This window comes from Cryptomeria japonica, chromosome 2, assembly GCF_030272615.1.
Source record: "Cryptomeria japonica chromosome 2, Sugi_1.0, whole genome shotgun sequence".
In the NCBI taxonomy this organism is placed as follows: Eukaryota; Viridiplantae; Streptophyta; class Pinopsida; order Cupressales; family Cupressaceae; genus Cryptomeria; species Cryptomeria japonica.
Genome location: NC_081406.1, coordinates 624,889,030 through 624,908,130, shown reverse-complemented (window position 1 = coordinate 624,908,130; position 19,101 = coordinate 624,889,030). Strand labels below are relative to the sequence as shown.

At 38.1% G+C, this 19,101-nt stretch overlaps 1 protein-coding gene across 3 annotated transcripts in view; it reads right to left on the bottom strand.

Annotated features, from left to right (window-relative positions):
• The window catches only part of LOC131078677 (uncharacterized), a 257,382-nt gene that overhangs the window by 61,705 nt on the left and 176,576 nt on the right, over window positions 1-19,101 (bottom strand). For all 3 annotated transcript variants that reach the window (XM_058016430.2, XM_058016428.2, XM_058016429.2), the window contains one exon: window positions 18,415-18,535. In XM_058016430.2, coding sequence (XP_057872413.2) covers window positions 18,415-18,535 — 121 coding nt within the window. The remainder of the gene's footprint in view (window positions 1-18,414; window positions 18,536-19,101) is intronic.

Genomic DNA, 19,101 nt, shown 5'->3' with positions numbered 1-19,101 from the left:
CTCGTTGATGAAGTGCATGGCGTGGTTTATTTTTCCAAAATAGACTTAAGATCTGGATATCACCAAATCAGAGTTAAGAGAGGCACACATCCAAAACATTGTATTTTGATGTCACTTTGGACACTATGAGTTCTTAGTTATGCCTTTCAGCTTGAGTAATGCACCTACTATATTCCAATCATGCATGAACCAAGTCTTCAATCACCAGCTCAAAAAATTGGTTTGGTATTTTTTTATGACATGTAAACCCTTGCTCTTCAAACTCCATCAATTTTCTCCAAAATGAATAAATGAATGAATGACAAAAAGACTTCAATCAACCTCTTATAAGCCTCCAATTAAATGCATTTAATTTCACTTAATAGCATTTAATTAAGTTGACATCCCAATTAGACTTAATAATTGACTTTATATTATTAATATAGTTTATCCAATAAAGACCCCTTATATCCCCTTATAATATAAAGTCAATAATTTAATTAATATTATTTGAGTGGAAACTTTAACAATTTAATACTAATTTACTACAATAAATGCCAATATCAAAACATTTATTTAATTTTGTAAACTACCCATTAATAGTCGAGGTACCCTCCAACCTTCCAAATGACTTACTAGAAATAGTAAGTATGAGATCCACATGCTCAAGAGACTTACTAAAAGTAGTATGTTCAAATGGACCTTGAAAGACCGTTGGAAGGCAAACCATCAAAAAACAGAATCTCTGAGATGGAGAGTATTGAAATAAACAACCCAAGGGTTAGTTGAAAAGCCTACATTGATAGAGCGCATTTGGGTAGGTGGTGTGCACAAATGATGCAATGGCGGGATTGAAAAGTATACTTGGCATATTAAGGTGATGCCTTTGCACGATTGGCCCTTCATGCCACAAGGAGGTACTCCTTTACTTAAACAATTTCCATAATCTTTCTTCTCCTTGAGCGCAAATCACCCCCAAGCCTACATTGATCTTGATGAACGCATATTGATAGTAGCATTACACAAAAAGGGGTGAGGGGGTCGGATTCCCAAGGTTGCCTTTCTTTAAGGAAAGTGGAGCACGATAGAGGGGTTGGCCTACATAATTTCATCTTAAGCGCATATAAGGAGGTGCTTTGCACTAAGTTGATACTTGAAGTAAGGGGGAGGGGGGGGGGGGGGGGGAGTGTTAGCTAAATTCTTCATGATTTTCCTCTACGGCGGGATTTAGGGGATCCACTACACAAGATAGTGGATGCATTTCAACCGCATATATGCACAAATTCAGGTTGTGAGTGGGCTTGAGGAGGTGGTTTGCACAAAGTAGTGCAAGCTACAACGGGTTTTGTTCCTGCCTATTGATGTGTTTTTTATGCACAAAACATTTCAGAATAAAGTACCAAGGTAATTTACCCTCTCTTGAACAAAATCACCTCAGATGCTAAGAATGAGATCAACTAAAATGATTCCAAGGTTTCTACATGTTAGGTCTTGACGAGTGGGTAACTCAATGGTCGATGTGAATTGTTGTGTTTCACTTGGGGGCTTACGCAAATGTTTGGATTATCATGAATGATGCGGAATAGTTGTGTTGACAACTTAAGATTTATCAATGTGGCTCTGGATTTACTTCTTGCTAAAAAAAGGGACAAAAGGAATAGGGTTCAGGAGATCTATTCTAAGCCTAGGAATGTAGGAAATGATGAATGGATTTAGTGGAATCAAACCAGGCAAGGTCTCACAATCAGGTATTGACACAAGCTTAGTGCAATCGTCTAAGGTATACTTAAGGATTTTCAGGCTATCACCATCAAACATTGACACCATCCAAGTTGATGCTTGTCAAGGGATGCATAATAGTTGAAGTTAAACTTAATTAAATTCTAGTTGACCACACAAGGCGCACTTACCAGCGGCAAGAGGCTAGTGGTATGGACTAAGGATTCCACACAAATAAATTCAACAAATCTTCCACTCAATCTAACATACATGAAAATAAATTCTAATATAAATTCTAATCTAACTTGGAGGAATTGAGAACCATGAAAGCAAATACAACACTTGAAGAGCAAAATCACCAACAATTGAACAATGATTAGGATTCAAATAGCTGCAGCATATACCAACAAATCTACAAAAACTCTCTCTTACAAATGAGAGACAAGGTGGCATATATAGAGTCTCTTACAAAGTGGATGGCTCAAATTGATCTAAGATCAATGGCCGAGATCATGCCAACAAAACCCTAGAATTGCCCTAATTAGGGTTACATCAAAAATGGTGCCACTAACATATGGCCCAATGAAAAGATACCTAGTCATCAAACAAGGAATCTTCCAGAAGATTCCTCCCTGCACCTCTCTCTCTCCTACCATACTCCAAGAATCTAGCCAATACTGAATCTAACTCCTCCATGGAAATGCTAGGCAAGGTATCCTGCTATAAATCAATCACATCCAGTGAGTCTGAGTTAGCATTCAAAGTATTCTCCCATTTTGGCATGAGCTTCTGCAAACTATGAACATGAATCAACAAAGAGACCAAGTCACCTATCTAACTCTTCTTCAAAGAGTCCAACTGACAAATATACATAAATTTCATCTTGTCTCTTAATTCGGCTAAGTGTAAACCACTAGCATCACTAACATCAACACCCAATAATTCCTCAATCGAGGCAAGGATCTTCATCTTCATCTGAATTAATCCTTCCATCTCCACACAACTTGACTGGGCGTTCTCATAAGTTGATTTCTTCACGGATAATGAACAATACCAGCCATGGAAATCATATATGTCTCCACAGTGCACAATGTTCTCGCTGACCAAGGTGGAATTAGGAATCTTCTTCAAAGCCTGGAGGCATGGAATAGTCTTATCTTGGATAGGCCGGAATTCTTCCCAAACTCCCTCCAAATACTGGATTCTGAATACGAGCCCTGTTGTCCTATCATATGCATGGACAAACTGAGTGAGGAAATCATCTACTTGCTTTCTTGTGCTCTCAATCCACTTTTCCACCTTCGAGTGTGTACCTCTCGCTACCTCACAGTGTGAATGTATTCCATGGTCAGCTGCAATAGGGGAAATAAGGGTGGGATTTCCACGCCTTGTCCCTACAATATACTCTATGAGTCTAATATTCTCTTCTCTGTACCTTTCTTTCTCCGCAACCTCTCTGTCTAACCTTGCATCAATTGCCTTGAGGTTTTCACCAACCTCATGAAATTCCTTCTTTCTAGATGTAGGACCAAGGACAACTGAAGTGATCTGGAAATCCATAGGGGTAGCCATGTCTGTTGTCACGCCTGCAATAGGAATAGCAATTTGCGCAATCCACATTCCTATCTCATCTCTAGCTATATGCGACAAAATCTCAACTCTCTTGAGCTCTTTCTCCTTAGCACTCCTAGCCAGGTAGTCATCAATGTCGTCAATAGGCAGTACCTCTATCATTTGTTTACTTTTCTCCATACTTCTCATCATCCATTCAGGAATAACGGCCATCTCCATACCATCATCGAGACATTTCTCGATCAAGTCCTCTCAATGCCGAGATAACATCATCATTATCATCAAGATTATTCTTGGTCCAATCATATACCTCATTTCTCAAACTAACTTCCAAAAGGACAGTAGGGGATTTCGGCTGATGATTATTATCATTCAGAGGTGTAGATGTTGTTGTGGCATGGAACTCTTGAATATTCTTTGGTAGTATCACTGTGTTGGAACACTGTTGAGTCTCCTTGTTTTGCTTTGTAACTTCAATCACTTCGATTGATGAGACACTGGGAGGGGGTGAAGGAATGATAAGTGGAGGAATGATAGTCTTATGTTTCTTCTTCATCTCATCAATCTTCTTCCGTCTGGCCTTGACTTCTCTTGGCGTGTTCTTCCATCTCATGGGAGCTTGACTCTCTTCGTCTGCATGAATACTGACATCACTGACAGTCCTCTGATCATCCTCGGAAATAGACTCTTCCGGCTTCATCCTTTCATAAGTGAAGGGAACACCCATGTCAACTAACTTATTCATCTGTATATCTACCCATATGCGGGAGAAATTCAAGACCTCTCTCATCAATATATTCAAGTCAATCTCTTCTGACTCTGACCAATTTGGCAATAGGATTGCCTTCTTCATTTCATTCTCATACTATGGATGTGTATGACCTCTGTCATCTAATACTTGATCAGGAATGAGGAAAAGTCCACACTTCCTCATGAAATCCACTGACATTCTGGACCACATTCTTCTCTTTACTGCTTGCTCGGCCATCAGGTTAGCCCAATAATCTTCTATGTCAATTTTGCGAGTAAACTTCTTTCCCCTGATCCTTTTGACCTTCTTGTCTGGATCAAATCTTTCTCTTCTCTTGTATGTGGCAAATTGGTAGAATGCAAGCTCCTCACTCGCAGTGCTAGCGGCTATGGCGGACTGGCAAACCTTTGATGTCTTCCCAACTGAAATAGGGAATGCCATGCCTGTTTTGTGCTTCTCTCTTTGAATAACATCGAACTCTAGAAGTTGTCTCACCACTTCCAACAAGATCATTCTGTCGGTTGGATACCTAGGAAGTCTGTAGGGTTCAAATTGAAACCCATGAATCCTGAGGTATGTGAAATTGGGAAACCGTATATACCACGATCCATACTTTTCTATTAACTCTGTTGCCTCCTTGGACAATCTTTTGTGGATTCCGCCTTGTAGCATCCGCGTGATATACATAGTGAATGCATCATTCACTCTCTTATAGTCTTCAATTCTATACATGCTCAGCTAGGGGTAGCATTCATGACTCCGGAATTGTCCTTGCCCATTCCCGACTTCACCTTTGCATATTAATCCTCTGTATGAAACAAACCGTGCAAGCAAGTATACCAGGTAAGAAGTCATGGCGAATGACTTGGACCGCTCTACATTCCTCAGCTGAAAATCCAGGTTGTCGCTTATAATCTTGGACCAATTTATTAGTGTTCCTCTAAGACAATCCTGGATGAAGTAGAACATCCATCCATCAAATATTGCTCCCTGCGGCATCCCCATACTCTGTTGAGTAGGAATATCAATTCACTATACTCCTCTCCCTGAAATCTATGCACATGAGTGTCTTGGGAGCCTTGGAATGATGAGACCTAGGCTCAATCATCCATTCTTTGTGAATCAAATTCTTGCATACACCCATCTTCTTCGTGTATATTTCTGCATAATCCTCCTTGGTCACATCCTTCATGTCTGTTCCACATGGAATTCCGAACACCTCTACAATAACATCCTCAGCAAGGTAGGCGATGACAACACCCTTAGGAGTCTTGATCATTCTTGTAAGCGGATCATAACATCGTGCACACTCCAGGATAAGCTCACTGCACTATATGGACTGTGGGAATCCAGCGGCATGGAAAATGCCACTCTTCATAATGTTCACATAGGCTGGGGAAGGAACTTGATCTCCGACTCCGAACATCCAACGCTGCATCTGGTCGAAGTCTAGGAAATGCATGTTTGTATCTGTGATCTCCTTCCATCTCGATGAAATCTTAAGTTCTGGATAAAATCCAGTCTCCAGCATCTTCAATAGTTTTTTCCTTTCCTTATATCCAGACTTTGACATCGCACTTGTACGAAGCTCGAAGTTAGACTTAGGAAAATAAATAATGCTCTTAATAAAATTCCTGACTTTCTAAAGATTTAGCTAATTTAGAGCATGGAGTCAGGAAAATAATCCATAAACTTGGTAAATTTTGACAATTAAGTTCAAAACATGACAACTTAAGGCATGCAAACCTTTCATAAAATTCATTGATACCTCCTTATGCTTAGAAAATATGCAAGCTAAAATGCAAAAGAGTATACCGGATTAATGATGACTAAGGAAAGGTGTGAAAGGTTGTGTTTTCACACAATGTCTGAAGACACCTTCCGCAGTCAACAATGGAGGTCAACAATTCTGAAGGCAACCTGAAAATCGGTCTTTTAAAACATGTTGCAATCTTCAAAAATGTGAATAAACTCAATAAAAATCAATTCTAATGATGAAAACAATCATATTCAGGAATGTAAGTGTGGCTGGTAAAAAATTAATTTCTGAAGACAAGTCTGAAAATTGATTACTTCAGACTTACCAGCACCTTGCAAAGTAATTAAAAATCCCTAAAAAATGATGAAAAATGGCTAAGGAATCAGCTCCAAGCAAAATCACCAAAATGGTTAGGTGGTTGGAAATGAAAATTTCTGAAGACAACCGCCTAACAATGGAGTTTTCAGACCTGCAACAGCGATAAGATCATTCTTAAAATGCACAGAAAACTCCACAAAATACCTCCGAATGCAAATTGCCTAAGTTGGAATTGGCTGGGCAATAAAACTTAAGTCTGAAAATTAATGGCAGCCATTAATGGAGGTCAAAATCTGAAGCAAACCTCAGATCTGAAGCGAATCAGCAAGCTGGAAATGAGGGCAGCCACCAAGCATACATGAAAATCACCAAAATGTGGCACAAAACACCTCTCCAAGCAAAATCGAAATTTTCCCAGCTGTGGCGCCAAAGTCAAATTCTGAAAATGTTATTAATGGCAGCCTTGATCTGCAAAAATGGAGGTCTAGAACACCAAGCAAAAAATGGAGGAAAATATCGCCCAAGTCTCCAAACACAAAATCGCCACTTTTCACCAAAAATCGCCAAATTTGGAAAAATCACCAAACTTAGCAAAAATCAAAAATCTGGAACTGGTCTTTAATGGCAGCAAAGGGGAATAGATCAGCAAGCTGGAAAAAATAGAGGAAAGAATCCTCAGCCCAACACTTCACTTCAATCACTTGCTAAAATTTACCCAACTTGGATAAAAATCACCTTTCATGGAGACACCTGGCAAATTTAATAATAAAATAATGCTAAGGCTCCTCTCTTATACTTGCTTTTACCTCTTACTTTCACCACACAAGCAATGTGGGATAAAACACTTGCTTGAATACTTGCTTGGTCAAAACCTAACTTGCTTCTAGAAGGTTCAAATATTAAATGATTATTGCAAGTTATTAAATTTTGCTTTTAAAATTTTAAATAATCGTTAATCATTATTTAAAAACAATTAAAATGGCGCTTATTTATTAAAATATTGCAATTAAAATCCAAAATAAGCCTCCACGGGAAAATCGACTTGGGTTGGGATTGAAAAATCCCTTTAAAATCATTAAAATTGCCAAAAATTTCCCAGAAGGGAAAATTGATCCTAGCTTGGATAAAAATCCATGCATAACTTCATCAAAAATGCACACAAAACTGCCCAAGGGAAAATCGATGGCAGTCTAGATTGTCACTTAACTTGGAAAAATACTCCCTAGTGGAAAACCGACCTCTGTCTGGATGACAATCCGGACTCAAAACTCTTCAAAAAGCACCCAGTGGAAAATCGACCTCTGTCTGGATGAAAATCCGGACAAAAATCTGCAGTCACTTGTCACAAATATCCTGGTGGAAAATCGACCCAGGCATGGAATCATCCTCAACGTTGTCCACACTCCTGGTGGAAAATCGATGGCAATCTGGATAAATCCTGACACTTAGCCAAATTTTAGCTCTCCCAGGGGAAAATCGATCCAGGTATGGATAAACAGTGGGGGAAAATAGTAGCCAGTATGGATTCCAGGGGAAACCCATGTGTAGTGTGGATTTTGAGTGGGGGAATGGGTTGGGTAGTTTGGAATGTGAGGGGAAAAGCACCTCTAGCATGGAATTTGACCCTTTAACCCTTGGAATATGGATTTCCCTTAGGATTTTATCATTTTGACCACTCAAAATCACTTAGAAACATTAAATTTAAACTGGACTTAGGCAAATTTTCCAAAAAAATGAGCAAAACGCTAGGAAAATATTGGAATAAAGTGCAAAATCAACTTGAATAATACCTTAGGAGCAAGAAAACAACTCTAAAAGGTCTGGCAATACCTTGGCACTTTAAAATCACTGATGCGCGTGTTTAAAAACACGTGAACGCTCAAGAGGTCAAACACTTAGACAAAACTTAGGATCATTAAAATATCAACATTTGCAACTTGATCCTATAACTTCAAAAACCCTAGACGACACTAAGCATGATCAAAACTCCAAGACTCGGGCATGGGAAACACAAAATTGCCCACTAAGAAGCGAAAACCCTAACCTAACAACACAGGAAGTCAAAAAAGAGGGGTCCCCGTTAGCAATGGGGCGATGTGTGAAAAGGTCACAACACTGCCTTAGACAAATTTTCCCCCTTGGGCACATTTTGATAGTGTGTATGCAATTGAAGGTGTTGAGAGCATCTTGCACAAAGGATGAGCGCATAGGAAGGGTTAGCATGCACAACTTTATACATAGAATCACCCACTTGACTCAACACCCCAGGTGTTGTGTTCGCAAGTCCTTATGGAACTACAAGAAATTTTACCACTACATGCTCTATCACCAACCTCTAATGACAACCTGCATTCTTAGCCACCCGACAACATTTGCAACAAAGCGACCTTTAAACATGAAAACTTCAACAACGTAACACCTAGCAATTTAGCAACATCCCACAATAAAGACATTCACAAAACATACCCTCTCTCACTAGCAAAGGCTAACAACTACAACTACCGCCAACCTTGAAGACGTCCTAATTAAGACACCTAAGCCATTAGGCAAAAAGTGGGGGTCCCCTTTTGCGATGGAGCGATGTATGAAAACGTCACAAGTACTACTTTTCAACTCCTTAGTGTTGTGACGTATTCACACATCGCCCCATTGCAAATGGGGACCCCTACTTGTTTTACTTTCTAGGGTTTGCTTTCTAGGTTTTTAGGGTTTTGTCTGTTAGCCTTTGCATTTTGAGTGTCGCCAGGGGGAGTCTGCAGGTGCTCCAAGTTTTCTAATTGTGTCTTGTTTGAGTTTGAGGAGGTCAATGAAGCTTGGTGAATGAATATCATCTTTGAAGGTCTGAGTTAAGTCAAATTGGTGAGTGATGAAGTTTGGAATGTCATCCTGATCTTCAAATGTCCTAAAATTTGGCTAAGTCTGGAATGTCATCCTGATCCTGAAATTTGACTAAGTCAGGAAAATTGAAGAATCCTCCAAAAACTAGATTTTGCATTATAACTCTTGGAGGTCCGAAACCACTCTCAAACATCCTGACAGAATATATGGAATATAACTTAAACTTAAATGTCACTTATACTTAAATGTTATATTCCATATATGAATCCTGACAGAGAGACCAAAATGTCAAATTTCGCTCCTGACCCTTCGGTCCAAAGCGAATTTCAATTTCTCTCCTGACCCTTCCAAAGGGTTCAGAGCGAATTCCTCTATAGGACATTCTACTTTGATCCAAACTTAGAATTAACTCATTCCCAAGCATTATTGAGGGCAAAACACTTATTTAGAGTGAAGAAATATGAAAATGAAGTCAGGATTTGAGCATAAGGAGGAATTTCACTCCTGACCCTTCCAAAGGGTCCAGAGCGAAATTCATTTTCTCTCTTTTTTGCTCTTTAACTTGACCAAGTTTGGAGCTTCTAAGGAATGATTTGAGGGACTTGGATGCATATTGCCTTGGAGAGAAGGTTTGAAGCAATAAAATGATGGAAATCAACCTGGAAGGAGAATTTCGCTCCTGACCCTTCCAAAGGGTCTAGAGCGAAATCCTCCATTTGACCTTCTTTTTTGCCTTAAGCCCTAGGTTGGCCTTGTCTGGAGCTAGTTTGATGGTAGACTGCCTTGATTAGGGTGGAAGGAAGTTGAATCGATCACATTTGAGGAAGAATTGGATGAATGAAGTGGTTGAAAGTGAAACTGAAAGTATTGAAAGATGAAGATTTTGCTAAAGGATGAATTTCGCTCCTGACCCTTCCAAAGGGTCCAGAGCGAAATTCTTTATAAACCTCATTTGCTCCCTTGCTTAGGCTACAAACCTTGTTCCTTGGGTGAAGAGTGATGTATTTTTGCCTTCCAGAGAAGATTGGAGTTGAAAAGATGAAGAGTCAAGCCTAGAGTTGGAATTTCGCTCCTGACCCTTCCAAAGGGTCCAGAGCGAAATTTCACAAAACCACTCTTTTCTCTCAGTTTTGTGCCAAGTCTAGTGTGGGTCAAGGTGAATTAGGATTGGAGATGTCCTTGGGCATAACTTTGGGTTGCTAATAATCAACAAATATGAAGGAATTAAGCAAAAACTAGGATTTCGCTCTTGATCCTTCCAAAGGGTCCAGAGCGAAATTCCTAAGATCACCTATTTCCCCTTCAAAACAAATCAAACTTTTGGTTCTTATGGCCTAGCTAGGAATGGAGTAACATTTTCTTGGCCTGTGAGGTGAATTGAAATGGAAGAATGAAGGAATAAGCTCAAGACTCAAGAGCAAGAATTTTGCTCCTGACCCATCCAAAGGGTCCAGAGCGAAAATCCTAAAACCTATTCTATCTTCCAAAATTTGTGCCAAGCCAAGCCTAGACCAAGGTGACAGAAGTTGGGAGATGCCCCTAGGATTGCCCTTGGATGGATTTTGGCCACCAAAAACGAAGATTATGAGCTAGGACAAGGATTTCGCTCCTGACCCTTCCAAAGGGTCCAAGGTGAAATCCTAAATAGGTCATGTCCCTGGCCATGATTTTTAGCGAATTTCTCCTAGCAAGTCATTTTGAGGGTCAAGCAAGTTTTGTCATGTTGACAGAGGGATTCACAAATGGAAGTCCATGTATGAAAAGTGAAAAGAAGAATGGAGCTAAGTAAGAGAACAAGCAAGGAATGAATTTCGCTCCTGACCCTTCCAAAGGGTCCAGAGCGAAATCCTTAAAGACTCCATCTTGCTCCAATTTTACCTCAAACGTGGTATTGGTTGAGATTAAAGGGATCCTTAGGCATGCATCTAAGCAAGCATGGTCACAAAGTGAGAAGAATTTAGGCCAGGAATGCAAATTTCGCTCCTGACCCTTCCAAACGGTCCAGAGCGAAATTCTTATAGGGCCTGTCCCTGGGAAGAAACTTGAGCAAACTTCATTTTAATGTCTTCTTGTTGATGATTTAAGGTAGGAAATGCTATGTTAGAATGAATTCATTATGTGTCCTTAATCACCTTTTGGTTGGTTTTGCAAATGGAAGAAGACCAGGTCGGGGCAAGGACGGCCTCTTCTAGTCCATCATCATCAAGGACGTTCCACATGCAAAAAGGGAGGACTCAAGGTGCTTTGAAGCGTTGGAAGACTAGGGGTGTTCAAGGAGTTCAAGTTAGCCTCAAGACCTCGTTCTACCACAAGATGACAAAGAAAGGCTTTGCCAGCACTTCAGGGCGAGATATGCTACTGGAGAAGGAAGACTTGACAATAAGAAAGCCTCATCAAGCACTTGGGAGTAAAAGAGGTACATCATTCATCAAATTGAGATAGAAAAGAGATCAACCAAGACACAGACGTCAGACAAGGTGGCATCCTAGTCACTTTTCCTCTAGTTAGATTGGTCCACCTCAGCATGTCCACATTCAATGTACCTGACTCATCGGAGGGGGCACAAACTTTGGTGTACCTACCCATGCTTCCTAATTGTCCTCACTCTTAGAATGTAATTTTCTCATTGGTTAGAGGAAGTTTGTTGTAACAAACCCTAATTAGGGTTTCTATCTTGTAATCCTAGTCGTTGATTCTAAGTCAATCAGAGCCGTCAATTTGTAAAGGGCTCTCTATATAAAGCCTTGGCTCCTCATTTGTAAAGGTTAATAGTGAGTTAATAGTGAATAGTCAGAGAGTAGGAAATAGTTAGAGTAGAGTAGAAAGAGAAGGCAAAGATTGTTGCCAAGATATTATTGCAAAAGACTTGTAAACTTCATTGAAGAAATGGTGAATTCTATGGGTCGATTCAACAATTTGCATGGTCTCTATACTTCTCAAATTTGATTTCATGTTATTAGGTGAATGGAAGAAATTTGTATGATCAACGGTGAAATTCGTATATCCATACTACTAGCGGTTTGTTGATTGCAAACTTGCCTTGTGTAGTCAACTGGAATCATTCAGCTTAAGCTTAACTTCAATTATCGCTTCTTCATTGATATGCATCAACCTGATGGTATCTGTGCTTGTAGCGGTGATCTGAACATCATAAAGCCATCCTTAGAAGATCGCACTAACCTTGTGGAGATGATCCTAGCATGTCAAAGCAAGACTTAGTTAGAGTTTCATCAAAGGTCATCCATTGCTCTTACATTCTTAGTGTTAGAAATAGATCCCATTTCAACCCTTATCCTTTTTTCCTTTTTCAAAATCAAGGGCCAGTGAAATTCCACGTTCCAATAATATCCAAAGCAAATCAAACGCTCAGGTCATCGAGTGTAAGTCCCCTTGTGATTCCAGCAAAATCACATCGTACCGCAAAGAGCTTATCCACACGTAGAGAACCTACATATCAGAACCTTGGAGTTACTTCGACTGATCCTTCGACGAGATCTTCAGCATTCGGGGAAGCTTTATTCAAGAGAGGATAAGGTACCTTTAGGTATTTTGTTCTATGTTTGCTCGTGTACAAAAGAGACATCAACACTTAGGTGAAGTTTTCTCATCACCCAACGGCTCATCAACTAAATCATTGTCATTGCCTTGATTATGTTCAGACTTCTCTTCTTCCTCACTATTAGACACCACCTCCATATAGTGTGCCTTGCCCTTCCCAAGACACCTATGTCATAGTTCCCAAAGTTCCTTGCAGCCGAAACATAGTTTCTTTCTAGGAAATTCATTTGGAGCTTCAACATCCAATCTGTCCCTCTTAGGCCCTCGTTGTGAAAAGGCTTTTTTCCATCATCTTTTTTAGAAGAGATTCCCTTGGACTGAAATTTACTCTTAGTAGTTGAATCCGTGTTTCTAGTCTTCTTGATTGCATCATGAAGAGTGCTAGGACTAAGTGCCTTCATTTATCCCCTTAGAGGGTCCACCAAACCATCCATAAACAACACAGTCATCCTACTTTTGATATGCCAGTGACCAATACAAATAGTCTCTAGAAATTAGCAATGTAGGTGTCTACTAAACCCCACTACTTCAACTAAGCTAACTCCATGAAATGAAGTTATCAAACCTTTCTATGACTCTATCAATGAACTCTACATAAGATGTGATTTGAGCATGTCCCATGCTGATCATTCCATGATGCCACCACTCATGTGCAACTCCATCTAGGTGTATAGCAACATATTTTATTGCTTCTTCAAGCATAGTGTTGAACTGGAAGTAAGTGGCAACCTTTTGTTCCCATGCTCTTGCAGTAGTTTTATTGGAACGATCAAAGAAAGGGAGGATAAGTTTTCCAATATTCCTCCACAAATCATTATTATAATCTCTATTGCCCCTATTAAGCATATGCCTCATCCTATTATCCATATAATTTCAAACAAATATATCCTGCTGAAATTTTGGGCCTACATCTACCCAGTCTTGTCTAAACTGATCTTGTGAATTAGTTAATGTGGACTCATTTCCAGCTTGTAGTTAAACTATAGGTGGAAAGACTAGCATCAAAGGTCTAGAATTAGCTGCTCCAACATACTAATTTGCTATCTTGTTACTTACCAAATTGTCAACTTGGCCATTGTTTCCTCCATAGTTCACAAACTCGGTCTCAAAGAGTACTCAGCATGACCAAGTTTTTCAACTCAGTGAAAACTCGAAAACTTGACACTCTCTCATCCTAATGATGGATCACAGAGTGTGATCCGAAACGTTGATGCAAAAAAGATACATAGTCATACAATCAAAATCTAGAAGCAAATCAATGATGACACTCTCTCATCCTGATGATGGATCACAGTGTGTGATCCAAAACGTTGATGCAAAAAAGATACACAATCAAAATCTAGAAGCAAATCAATGACTTAGTTATGGATTGTGAAGATTTGATAAAATTAACTTAAAAAGTACTTTAATTTCTAATAAAAACACCTTGTTTTGCAATATTCAATTACAAAATATCAAATGAGTATTTACATTATTATATACATTTAAAATTTTAAACAATATTAAAACAAAATTAAATCTATCTATATTTAAAATCTTAAACAATATTAGAACACTATTAAATATATTTACAATTAAAATTTTAAGCAATATTAAATATATTTACATTTAAAAATTTTAAACAATATTAAACCATTATATCTTATTACATACATTTAAGCAATAATAAAACAATAAACAGATTTTTAAATACTAGCTCCTGACTGGACCTATGGTCCCGGGCAAGGCCGGAGGTTTTCTCCTCTCCGCTCTTTCCTACCGGTGCCCGCACTGAGCGGAGATTGTAATTTTATTTATTAATAAAATATGGCTTCGGCCTTTTACCGAGCAAAAAATAAAAATAAAAATAAAACAATAAACAAATAATATATTTATTATTAATACATTAAGATTAATGGATTAAGATTGAAATTTTAAAGAATATTGAAATATACTTATTCCTGTTGATTCATTCAAAAATCGATTAGTACGAAACAAACAAACAAAAGCTAAGGAAATCACTACAAAAGGGTCATCCATCGATGTGTTATTCTTGTACACTAACTAGGGCTTGTTAACGCAAAACGACATAAAACTGCCTGTTCATCATGTTTTTTTCCTACATTTGGGTTGCAAGGATCTTTTGGCGGATTTCCAATAGGCTTTATGTGAGTTTACAGCAACTTAGGTGCAAGTTGAGAGCAAGTTTTCTTCATATTTCAAGCACGAGTAAACTCGCGAGTTGCTCGCCAGATTGAAAAACATGTGAGTATTCACAAACTCGATGAGTACTCGCCAAGTATGCAATCAATGGTTTCCTCCATTGTTCTTGTTGTTCTTATTGTTATTGCTCATAGTCTGAGTCATCATATCCAACAATTGAGCCCTACAATGATTTGTTGTCTTCCATTCTACAATAAAGTTATTTAGAAGATCAGTTGTAGGGTTTCCTCTATCCCCCATATTTACTTCTCTTTGTTCACTACCACTTGTAAAAGCATTAGGACTTTTTGCACCATTGCTTGAAGATGATCCTCGGAGAACTCCCAATATGCCAGAAACAGTTTCACCTTCAAGGACTTGAGTGGGCTACAACTGTCTCCTTTGTTCCTTGTAGTTCTATTCACTCATAGAAATAGGCTAGCAGGAAAACCAACTCGAATACCATTGAAATGACCCCTTACAATTTTTCTATCAAATTTCACACTTGAACACATTCAATTCTGATTATGCCAAAACTTTGACTACTCCTATGTATGTTTCAGATTAGAGAAGTCGTTGTAATTTGCATTCAACAATGGATATAGCAATAATACTCAATACACAAAGATGAACAGAATGATAATCATACACTGAAAATCAAATGTTTCAAGAAGGATATGTATATGCCCTCTTATTAGCAGCAACAACAATATACAAGAATGATATGACAGTAGCTACAATCATTATATGATGATATTAATGTTTAGTGTTTGCAAAATTCACTAAGATTAATATATTTAACATTCAATTGCAATACATAACACTCACAAGATAGACAACATGCCACAATCAGTTGAAGACTCCAATCCAACAATAGAAAGGCTAAGGAGAACCCATAAGAACCCGTGCTAAAGAGAATGATTTCAATATACTCACAAACCCACAAGAACCTATGCTAAGGAGAATACTTTCGGCTACATGTATATCCGTCTAGGTTTAAGCCCATTATCACCTTCCACCAATAATAAGAGGGGCAGTGATAAAGAAGACTCACAACCTTGAAATGTTATCATGTCAACAATAGAGAACCATGCTAGAATTGATAGCATGGGAATACTTATCTTTGATGGTATTTGTCTCCCTCTATCAAACCATCGCAAATGATATCCTCTTCATGCCAAGCTACAAGCAACCAATACTCAAAAAAAATCCACGCCAATGCTCAAATAAAAAGAGCCTAAAATATATATAACTCCAAAATACATTGATCGTGTTTAGGAATAAGAGTCGAGTTAAAATAAAAGGAATTGCACCATCTTTGCTCTCATAAATGTAGCGACCATTATATTTAGATTTGCAAACAAAGAATGAATCCCATTCCCCTCACAATGATAATCAAATGATATGCAATATGATCCAATATTGCTGCAATTTTGTCTCCAAACGGGACTTCACAAAATTGAGATATGCAACGATGCATGCTTAATGACATACCAGAGTGATATTTCCTTCACTAGCTAGTGCAAATAGTCTCACTACCAAAACTAGTGAACCCTTAGGGTTTTCATCCTAGGGCAAAAGATCCAACAGCTCTCCAAATCAATATGAGAAATAAACCAAGCATGACTCAAATGAAGCCCAAGCTACTCTTTTATAACCAATGGAGATGTCTTTTGGTTTTCCCTCTTCTCTACCTTTTGATTTTACTTCTCTTTTAATTTAAATTTGAACTTTAGGGAAATTATAAAGTGACTTTATTAAAATCGCACTTGATTAACCATTAAAGTCACTTTATAACTTTATTAAATCAATTAAATAATATTAACCTTACAATTTGCTTTCGAGGGAATATTGAATAATTAAATTAAATAATTCTTGTAATCTTGACTATAGCCTACATGAATTAAATAGGCTAATAAGTCCTCCAAGAGCAACTATGCGGAAGGGGACATTACATTCTTGGTGGTGACCTCTCCCAAACCATATAGAAGCATTGGAGCTACAAGGCAAAGCCTAATCAAATGAACAACTTCTTTTGGCAACGACCCGATCTTTAAAGCTTCTTGGTGGTGGTCTCTCCCAAAACATACAAAAGCATTGAATATACAAGGAAAAGCCTAACGAGATCTTCACCTTTCTTTCAGCAACCGCCCAATAGTCAACGTTTGTTTTATAGCCTCTATGCAACCATGAACCATAGATCTCCATCCACAAGAACATCCTCCATCTTGAACTTTCAAAGCTCAAAGTTGCTTCCATTGAATTTTTCCAACTACATTCTAGAAGCATTTGCCATGCCTATTTCTCAAAAAATGGGATCAATTGCAACAAACTCTCACCTGAACAAGGATTAATATGAAGTGGACCCTATTATTCACAAAGATCTAACAAGCTGACCAAACTCTGGTACTATATGAAAACAAAAATTACTTAATCTTAAGAGGAGAATATGACAAGTTATCCAATCTACATATATTTTTAACAGAATGACACATAAAATAAAACTTAGATGAAAAGAAGAATAGAGAGTAAGAGAAGAAGAAGAATGAGACAACCACAAAAGAGATGTAACACCGATATACCCTAGGAAAACCCTTTCAGGAAACAGACCCAATCTCCAAAGCACCAAACCATTTTCATGCCAACAACAACATTAGTTACAATATATTCTAAGCTTACAACTCTACAAAAAATCAACGCTCTCAAGTCTCAACACTAGAGGAACAAAGCAGAAAATTGAATAGCTCAATCTCCATCCTAAGCCCTCAATATATAGGCCAAGGAGAATAAGGAAACCATAGATAGTTTACAAAAGCCACGTATAATTGATTAACATTCAAACTATGTGCCCCAGTCAAAAAGTTAACTGCTTACAAGATAGAATTTAACTCCCAAGAACCCCACCACGAGCCATAATCACACATATATACCTTATAGACAGCTATTATTAGCCAGTCCATAATCCACTTGGTAACCCCCCAAAATTGGTGGCTTTTATAAATTTAATAACACTGATGACATGTGGCAGAAAGTGCCAACTATGGGATCTTCATGATTTCATCCAAGTGGGGCAATTATTTACAACAATACAAATCTTAAACAATCAGCCTATACCTAGGATTTGCAAGGCCTTAGCCCCAACATGAAAAGGGAGCTTCTCCTCACAATTTGAAACAGTTTTTACCTGACACGCTGTTACGCTTTGTGTTACACCAAAAAAATGTAAACTAAGATACTAGCAATATTAATGTAGCATATAATTAAGATAAAATACAGAATGAAAATTTAAAGAACTCCTTTTAACATTCTTAATTTTTCAATGGAGAAATCAAAACGTAGATTCACACTGAAACACCCAAAATAGGCAGTTATCCACTAATTCCATTCGCCAATAGTAGCCCACAACATACAGTATTTAGGACAACAACAGAAGAAGCAGCACAACAGATGGAATGCTTGATAAAATTATGGAGCACTCGAATTAGATGTTTAGAGGACAGGATAAGACGATAGTACTAGAATACAGTTGCAGAGACTGCAATCTGAAAATTGATGGCAACAAGGTCAGCTTCTGAATTAAAGCCGACATTGAAAAGCATTAAGTATGCCTCTTTATTGACCAACTAATCATCCATTTAAACAATGGAGTCCTGGTCCACTATATACAGCTAAATGTGGAACATAACTGCAAAATTAGTGTTTGTTTATAGGCATACTACCAAATATTTCAGAGACTGACCTCAAAGCCAAAACCTCTCCAGTCTCGATCGATCTCAGCAAGTGTGTTCCCATTTTCATCTTTAAGAGTAAAAGTCCAATCCCAGAATCCAGCATTTTCAACAACAGCAAATTGGTTTTTCCTGGACAAATTGAAAAACACCAAATAAGTTCCACATGAAGTCACAAACCAATAGCTGCATAAGAGCATGAAGAAAATGGTCATTATTTCAATTTGATGTAAATTATGCAGGTTAATTAGAGCATTAAAACATCAGCACTCCCAGAAGGCATTTTGTACAAAACTTGTGCTTAAAATTTCAAGCAGACAAGAACCAATACACACCCCAATCTAACCACACACAACTTCAGTCTCCAATCCTATAGGATCCATAACACATCAGTTCCATTTTGACTGATTTCAAAGCCATTATGTGCAAAATCTCCTGATAATAGTAACACTATTCTTGCATACAATATAGCCCATCTAATAATACCTTAACAAAACCACAAACAAAGAGAGCATGCCCTCTAAAAATATTGCACCTGACTTATTAAATCACTTATAACAAATAAAATGTAAAAGAAAAAAGATATTCAGCCTTGTTTTCAAACAAACAACAGTCATTCCACATGAGACATAACAACACAAGTCAATGTGTTCTAAATTGGCTAAGCATAAATTGCAACGCACTAACCAGAACCCCTC